General features: G+C 32.0%; 2 protein-coding genes across 3 annotated transcripts in view; one reads left to right on the top strand and one right to left on the bottom strand.

Annotated features, from left to right (window-relative positions):
• Positions 1-759: 759 nt before the first annotated feature.
• On the top strand, positions 760-4,769 carry LOC108686149 (transport and Golgi organization protein 6 homolog). 2 transcript variants are annotated; one of them, XM_018191278.1, is made up of 8 exons: positions 760-1,091; positions 1,353-1,452; positions 1,535-1,772; positions 1,853-2,377; positions 2,464-3,657; positions 3,727-3,931; positions 4,218-4,369; positions 4,443-4,769. In XM_018191278.1, the coding sequence occupies exons 1-8, from the start codon at positions 1,046-1,048 to the stop codon at positions 4,719-4,721; spliced, it is 2,739 nt and encodes a 912-aa protein (XP_018046767.1). In that variant the 5' UTR covers positions 760-1,045; the 3' UTR covers positions 4,722-4,769. The 2 variants fall into 2 exon arrangements, with proteins under 2 accessions (XP_018046767.1, XP_018046768.1); XM_018191279.1 differs by lacking the exon at positions 4,443-4,769 and having other exon boundaries at positions 3,727-3,957; positions 4,218-4,300.
• LOC108686148 (rab3 GTPase-activating protein catalytic subunit) overlaps positions 4,761-8,132 on the bottom strand; it is a 43,076-nt gene continuing 39,704 nt past the window's right edge. The window contains exons 10-14 of the mRNA XM_018191277.1: positions 7,753-7,933; positions 7,582-7,681; positions 6,864-7,183; positions 5,280-5,483; positions 4,761-5,208 (exon numbers count right to left, since the gene is read on the bottom strand). Of these exons, the coding sequence (XP_018046766.1) occupies positions 4,978-5,208; positions 5,280-5,483; positions 6,864-7,183; positions 7,582-7,681; positions 7,753-7,933 (1,036 nt within the window). The 3' untranslated portion in view covers positions 4,761-4,977. The remainder of the gene's footprint in view (positions 5,209-5,279; positions 5,484-6,863; positions 7,184-7,581; positions 7,682-7,752; positions 7,934-8,132) is intronic.

The raw sequence follows: 8,132 nt of genomic DNA, 5'->3' as shown, positions 1-8,132 counted from the left end.
TATATTATATATATTCAATTGGATTAAAAAACTGCATTTCCTATTCAGAATTTTGAATTTAGCAGCATTCACAATGCATGGAAATGATTTAATATTATTTTTATATTCAACTGGATTGACAAGCTTGCTATTCAGAATTTTAAATTAAATATTCACGATGCACAAACCACACACACACACACACACACACACACATACACACACACACACACACACACACACACACACACACACACCCCCACACACACACACACCCACACACACACACCCACACACACACAAACTATAATATTATTTTTAGATTGAAAAGCATAGAAATATACTCCATGCCATTCCTCTAAATGAATAAAAATGCAAGATTGAGAAGGATTTATTTTAACATTCATGAATCCGTATTTCTGAAAATCTGAATCTATTTCAATCCATTCTCGTTTGTTAGATGTTGAGTCTGCTAAAATGTATGATCCAATGTACATACATGTACATACATTAGATCCAATGCATTTCAATAAAATTATTTAACATATCAGGGGCTCCGCACAATACAAGGGAATACATAATTTCTGATAGGTTGAAATTCTTATTCTCTGTTCTCTGTTCCCTGTTCCTTTGCCCCTCACTGCGCATGCTCTGACACTTGACGTTTGACAATCTCATGTAAAGATACCTTAATATAAATTCTGTCCACGGAGAGAAAAACTACGTTGGTCGAATTTTTGTCCAGTTTGCGTAGACTAACTGTCCATTTTATCCCTTCACGTCATTAATAGAAGCAAATAACAACTCACGAAGGAAGAAACTTAAGAATTGCATTTGAGTTCTTCTCACTACAGCCCACGTGATCACAAGCTGCGCAAAGCGTAATTGTTTTCTCATGACTTATCAATGGAATATAGAACTTAAGTTTAATGTAGAATCAGTTTAAAGAGATCAGCTGATATGAGCTGGAGCTGGTATTGTCACTATGTTAGAATAGAAATAGAAACATCAAATGTGCATATACAAAATTCACAGGATTTTTTGTTGAATAAAAGTGTAAAGGAAAATGGATTACAATGAAATATTATCCAAGTTGATATACAATGCTGATGGTAGGGAAGATTGTATATATTTTGTTAATAGATTCAATTTATAATATTAAGATAATATTACAATAATAATTAAGACTTCAGTTTCGATTTGGTTGTTCACGCGCTGTGAGCTTTATACTTTCTCTTTCTCTCTTAATTTTTATCACATGTTATTTATTTGCGGAAGGAAAATAGAATGAATTACAGCTTATAGTATGCAAGCACCTAAACCGAATGCAGTTAATACATAGCGTATTTTTTAATCTAAACCTATATTTATAGATCAGGTTACAAATTTTGATGATAAGATGATACAAATGATTCAGAAGGTAAAGTCACTTTTGCCAAAAGATATGCAATGTGTCGAAAATTTGTCTATGAGGTATAATTTGATATTACTGAAGTACTAAATAAATTCTATATAGACTAGAAATATTTAAATAATATATTTGTTTTATTTATAGACAACAATATCTTAATATATTAACTTATATATTGCGTGGTATTAAGAAAGAAAATATAAATGTAGATACTGATGCATCTTTTAATGTGAATCAATATCATTCTGTGAAAATAGCTGTGGAATTTATAATATTAATTGGAATCAAGCCTTTCCTACTACCTGGTGTAGGTATAGATATACATAAATTATGCCCCATAGCTTCAACAATTACCGAAGAAAAAGATTTGAATTGCTTAGAGGTAAAGTATTATCTAATTTAAACATTATTAATACTATCTACAATTATTTATTTGTATTATATACGTACTTCATGTTTCAGAAATATGAACGATTGTGTTTCTCAACACACTTACTCCTAGAACTTTACGATGATCTTAATTTGCGACCAATTGTACTTTTACGAATTGGCTTTTTAATGGCCGCTCTGTTACAATTGTCTCATGCTCCACTAGCTAAACCAGTGGACAAAGTTCAACCTACGAATTTAAATAATCAGGAATTTCAGATGACAACGGAAGAATACCAAAGGCTGCAAAATCGTCAAAAAGTATTTCACACTAAATTTATTTCGCTATTAAGTAATTGCCCACGTAATATATGTTTTCGGGAATTAATGACAATTCTTGGAATGCAAAATGCACCAAAATGGTTACGTAAAGAAACTCAAAACTACCTAATTAAGATGCTTATGCAACCCAATGGAGTATCATCTTTGATTGCCACAATTTATAATGACAATTTAGATTTGGGTATGGATTGGAGAAAATTAGATACGTTCTCCCGACTGATAGCAGTAACACATGGAAAAAACATCGATGAATATTATAAAGCTGTATGTCCACAGGTAAACAAGAGACTACAGAAATAATATAAAGTATATTTTATAAATAAATATAAAAATAAATTAATATTATCACAATTTTTTTTTAGATTCTAGACATGTTTTCTTCAGACAGGTTCAAACATAGCTCAATAATAGCAAACTGCTGTATTAAATCTTTGTATGATTACAATCCACACATTTGTCAGAAATATATTATAGAAGTTATTTGTGCACCTTTAACAATGAAAGAATCACAAATTTTTTCTGAAAAGGAGATAGAATGGTGTATAAACATACTAGCGAAATGTTTTCTAACGGAAGATTCTAGATTCAAACATGTACCTTGTAAAGTTATTTTGTATGTTGCTACGCCTCTATTTTGCCTATATGATAAAATCCGCGAAAGTGCTTGTATATTAAAAACAGATTTACGTCGACTTTTATTAAAAATTTTCGAAGAAGAGACATTGCGGGAAAAGTTGTATTCAGCTTTTCTAGGACATGATAAATCAGTAGAATTTGGAAACTATATAACATCAGAATTTGCGTCGACTGGCGGTATCGAAATTACTGGTTTGAATAAAAATTTGGACTATGAAAAATTAGCTGATACTATTTTCGACTTAGTGTCCATTGCTAAGGATTTGTCTCCCAATTTATTTTGTTACATGTTGAAATTTCTGTTAAATATAAATAAATGGAATTATGAAATTGAACAACCCAAAATGTTGGAGACAGAAGACGATAAAATAGAACGCATCACGATGCAATTAGCAGCTCATAAACTTCTATCGCAATTAGCCAGCACAAGTATCATTCAAGACGCACAAATAAAAAATCCTGAACCATTATTATCATTTATAAAGTCGTTATTTAACGAGTATATCAAAAAGCGTCAGGAGAAAACTGAAGAAAGCGAATGCGAGATGTTGTACATCAGTTTAATATTAATAAAAATGATTTTGCTTGAGAAGAATGCATCAATCGAAATCGTTCTCTTCAAAGATTTTAAAACGTTTTTAGAAGACCATTTGAAGAACTCGAATGTGTCAACACAACTTAAAGCATTAATCAACGAAGTAGTGGCTTGTATCACGACACATAATTCTCAAATTAGAACAGAGAGAAAATATTATCAAGATTTGTCTAGTTCGTCGGATAAATTTGACCAAGCCTTAAGGGATCTCGCAGATTCATTACTTCCTATTCAGGCGCATGGTCTTGTGGTACTTACGAAACTGATTGAGACTAAAGATGCTTACGCTGTTGCGCGCAATGCGATCATCTTGCGTTTATTTGAGGTTGCTAATATTTTCGCTCGCTTGCTATTGCTTTCTACAAGTTTATTTTACTTATGTATTTGATTACAGGAAAATTTAAAGCATGAAGATTCATTCATATATCTAGCATCTATCAATGGGCTGTGCGCATTGGCAACTGCATTTCCAGAAAAAGTTATAGAAATATTAATGCTTGAATACATTGATATGCCCAAACGTACTGCAATATCAGAAATAACTGTCGAAACTAGGATAAAACTCGGAGAAATATTGGTTAAAACAACGAAAGCCTTGGGTACACAGATATTTTTTCTTTATTATGTGCGTATATATACAGCACAAATTTTCTATAAATCCTCTTTTTATCTTTATTAATTACATTTTATATGAAACATAATTAAAAGGTAACAAATACATTGTTAATAAATTATCGTTATTTAAAATGCTGGACAGAAAACATAAAATACAAGTCCAAGAAACGATAAAATAGGGTATATTGAAATGCGATTAGCGCGATTCATAAAACTTGATTCAAATTTGAGTTAGAGATAATTCAATAATCAAAATGTGAAATTTCGCAGGTGAAATGAGCGTGGTTCAAAAAAATATTCTGCTTAATGGTTTTTTGTGCGCAATTCGTGATGCGGATCCCTTGGTACGAGCCTCTGGTCTCTCTTGCTTAGGAGAGCTCTGCAAAGTATTGAACTATCGTCTGGGAAACGTTCTCACTGAAGTACGTATATAAGAGATTCGTAGAGAATATCAAAGAAAATTTTTTTAAACTTGATCGTAATGCTTCCACACAGATTCTCTACTGCATCACATGTATATTAAAATCAGACAAAGTACCTGAATGTCGGCGTGCTGCCGTCCTGGTCGCAACACTTCTGTTTCGCGGTCTTGATCGAGATTTATTGAGCAGCTGTACCAGTGACATGATCGATCTGTACCGCGAATTGCGCAATTTGCGCGATGACAAAGATCCTGTGCTACAGCTTCATGTTCAATTAGCCTTTGAAGAGATTGATCGCATCATGCGAGATCTACTCACGGAATTACCCACATTCAGAAACAGGATATCTTGAAAATATTTAAAATACAGTAAAACGAATAAATGCGTTTATTGAAGAATATCATGTTGTATTATATATTTCTTCTTGCCTTCTTTCAGTCCTTCGAATGAATGCAAAATCGAAAAGTGTCTGATATATCGGGAAAATAAACTGTGATCATTAAACAAAAAAAAAAAAAAAATACGAGATATGATCTACAATCATTATTGCAACAAATCCAACAATTTTTTAAATAAAAATTACTTAAATCCGACGATGATGTTTGATCTTATAAAAATGTCGTATCTTCGGAAAAGAATCCGGCTAAACGAATGTGATCTCGTTTAAGACAGACATATAGTCGTTGTGGCTGCGGCGTGGAAGATGGCGAAGGTCGTGGTATTATCGCTCGCAAAATGAATTCCTTGCACGATGATTCGGGGAAAACTTTGTATCGACTATCTTCCGCATTTATAGTATCTTTATTAATATTACTGACGGATGTCATCATATGAGCAGCCTGAAAGAAAATCAAAATATTTTATATTGAAATTGTAAATTTTCTCTCTTTTTTTTCCTTCTCTCCTATACCTTTTGAGCATCGCGAAACATCGTCGTTATTCGAGCTCCGATGTCTCCTCTGGAGCCGTCGGGCACGCTCACTTCCTTTCCTCGCATCAATTGAATCAAAAAGGATGTGAATTCTTTAGAGTCATTATTACCGCCTAACTTGTGCTGTAACGAGTTTACTTGAGCAACCAACGCTTCCACACTTTCGATGTCACGCGTGATTTCCTAAAGAAATTGAAATTCAAAGAGTTATATAAAGTATCTATTTGTACAAATTCCTGTTTATATATAAGTTATACATGTATATTTTATTTGAAATATATTTATACGCGCACATTTAATATAAATATTTATGACAAATATTGATTAATCATAATAAAAAATAGTCTAATGACTGTTTATGAAGATGTTATATTGAGTGTATAATACTGTTCATTAATTTGCGTGGCTCTGTCATTCTAGCAGTAGCCATAATTTATCGGCCTGATTTACTCAGGCAAAGTCAATAAGTTAATAATGTTAAACGCGCACACATTTGGGAAAAGTACATCGGAATAGGGATGCTGTGGCACTAATACAGAATAATAAAATAGATAAAGAATTGATTATTTGTTTCATCTTTCTTTCTTCTTTTTTAAATTTAGAGATGTATGAATTATATTTCTGTCGTGTTATACATCAGGATCTTTATATCTATTTGTATAAATATATAATTCATAAAGTGTTGTAAATTATGAATTTATCCAGATAACTATAAGCGATAATAGAAAAGAAATAGTTAAAAACATATAAAGAGAAAGGGAAAAATAATTAGGTCACTTGTTAAAATTAATAACAAGTTATTAATTTTAATAAGTGACCGTAAGCGAAACTTCTAGAAATTTCGTTTACGCTTACGGGAAAAAATAAATACTTAATCAAGTCACTTATTAAAATTAATAAGTTTTTCGAACTTATTAATTTTAATAAGTGACCTGATTATTTATCTTTCCCTGTTTTATACATTATTTAACTTCTTTTCTATTATCGCTTATATTTATCTGAATAAATTCATAATTCGAAATACATGAATTATAAAAAATTAAAAAAGAATCCAAAAATTCAGGGCGCATAAGAGTCAGCGTAGTAGACAGTACGCAAAGTTTAATCTTAAAACTGAACTAATTTTAAGTTACTGACTTACCACGTTGACTCATTCGCTCTGGATTTTTAGATTCCTTTTTGATTTTTTATTTTGAATTTGGAGAATCCATAAGGTGACATTTGTATTAATTACGCATTATATATTTATATAGATAAATATAAAGATCCTTATGGTCCTGATAAGATAAATATAAAGATCCATATTTATCCTGTAATACGATGGAGATATAATTCATATATCTAAATTTTAAAAAGAAACAAGAAAGAAAGGATAAATAAACAATTTTTTACTTTTCTTATTATTCTGTATTAGTACTACAACATTCCTTCCGATGTATACCTTTCCGAAATGTGTGCGCGTTCAACAGTATTGATTTATTGGCCTGAGTAAATCAGATAAGTTAGAGCTATTGTTAGGGTGGCAGAATGAATTAATGAACGAATTAATAAATAGCAGTGTACCTCATATAATTGCAACTTTTGATGAATTGGTTTCGTTGCGTATTGCAATTTATTGAGTATGCTCTGTGCTACATCAGGTAGGCTTGGTAGAGCTTCCTGTTTCTGTAAGCTCAAGGTATAGAGCGCAGCATGCGTTAGAGTCGGCAATAGGAGCTGCGCGACCTGGCCTATTCGCTTCGAGCACAGATAATGCAGAGCCTTCTCCGCTTCTCGCGTGTCATCGAACAGTCGTTTCTGCCGATGTGCGGGAACTGGCTGTGCCGATGCCCACGTCGTTGACCATGGATTATCAGTGATCATCATCCGTGGTGACAAATGACCTGTATTTTAACATTTTATATAAAAAAATATAATAAATATTGAAAATATAAAATTACATTCCTATTTTAATTGAAAATTGATGAGATATTTTTGTTGTGGAAAAATCAATTGTATATTAAACAAAAAAATCTGTCATTAAAAAAGCATTTAATTTGTCAATCTATCTTTCAGCTTATATACATGTTCTTAAAAATGTACAATCTTTCAAATCATTAACTTTGGCATAAAATCTATCTTAACAGAAATTCTTCTTTTCTAAGATTATATACAGAGAGGTAAACTTACAATATTTTTTAAGTCTTCGACTTAATTAAAATAAAAATTATATAGCGGTAATATAAAATTTCGAATTTGGAATATTCTTCAGAATTTTATATATATTAAAAAAAATACTAGCCCTTTCCTTGTCCCCATTCGTCAACACCTTCGTCGTCAATCCAATCCCTCGGGGAATACCATCGAATAAAGTCCTCCAGGACTGCGCCAGGATTTGCCGCCTGTGTTATATTATTATGAAAATAGATGTATATTTCGTAAAATATGTTAAGGATCAATGCATAATGTATACCTTGAAGGACTCCATGTCTGACAATAGAGACGCGCTCATCATTCGAGCTCGCATTTCGGAGGCGTATTTGTCGGTACCAAGCTGCATCATTACCTGCGCATCCTCCTCCAGTTGATCCTCCGTCTTCGGTACGGGATCCTGCGTGATTGGTAGATAAAGAGGGTCTCCAGTTTGAATCAACCTACACATTATCAATTCCCGTTAAGTCACAATTGTATACTTTTCAACTTTACTTCGTCAATAAAAATATTTAATATTCCACTACTGGAAAGATACTAGTGATGATTACTGAATGTAGTTTATGTACGATATTCTCTAGGAAGTAAAATATATTAGCCAGTAGAAAAATCTCACGTATGTAAAATATTGTAATGTTGTAA

This window comes from Atta colombica, unplaced genomic scaffold (assembly GCF_001594045.1).
Source record: "Atta colombica isolate Treedump-2 unplaced genomic scaffold, Acol1.0 scaffold164, whole genome shotgun sequence".
Taxonomy (NCBI): Eukaryota; Metazoa; Arthropoda; class Insecta; order Hymenoptera; family Formicidae; genus Atta; species Atta colombica.
The sequence above is the reverse complement of the archived record's forward strand: the minus strand, read 5'-3'. Positions and strand labels throughout refer to the sequence as shown.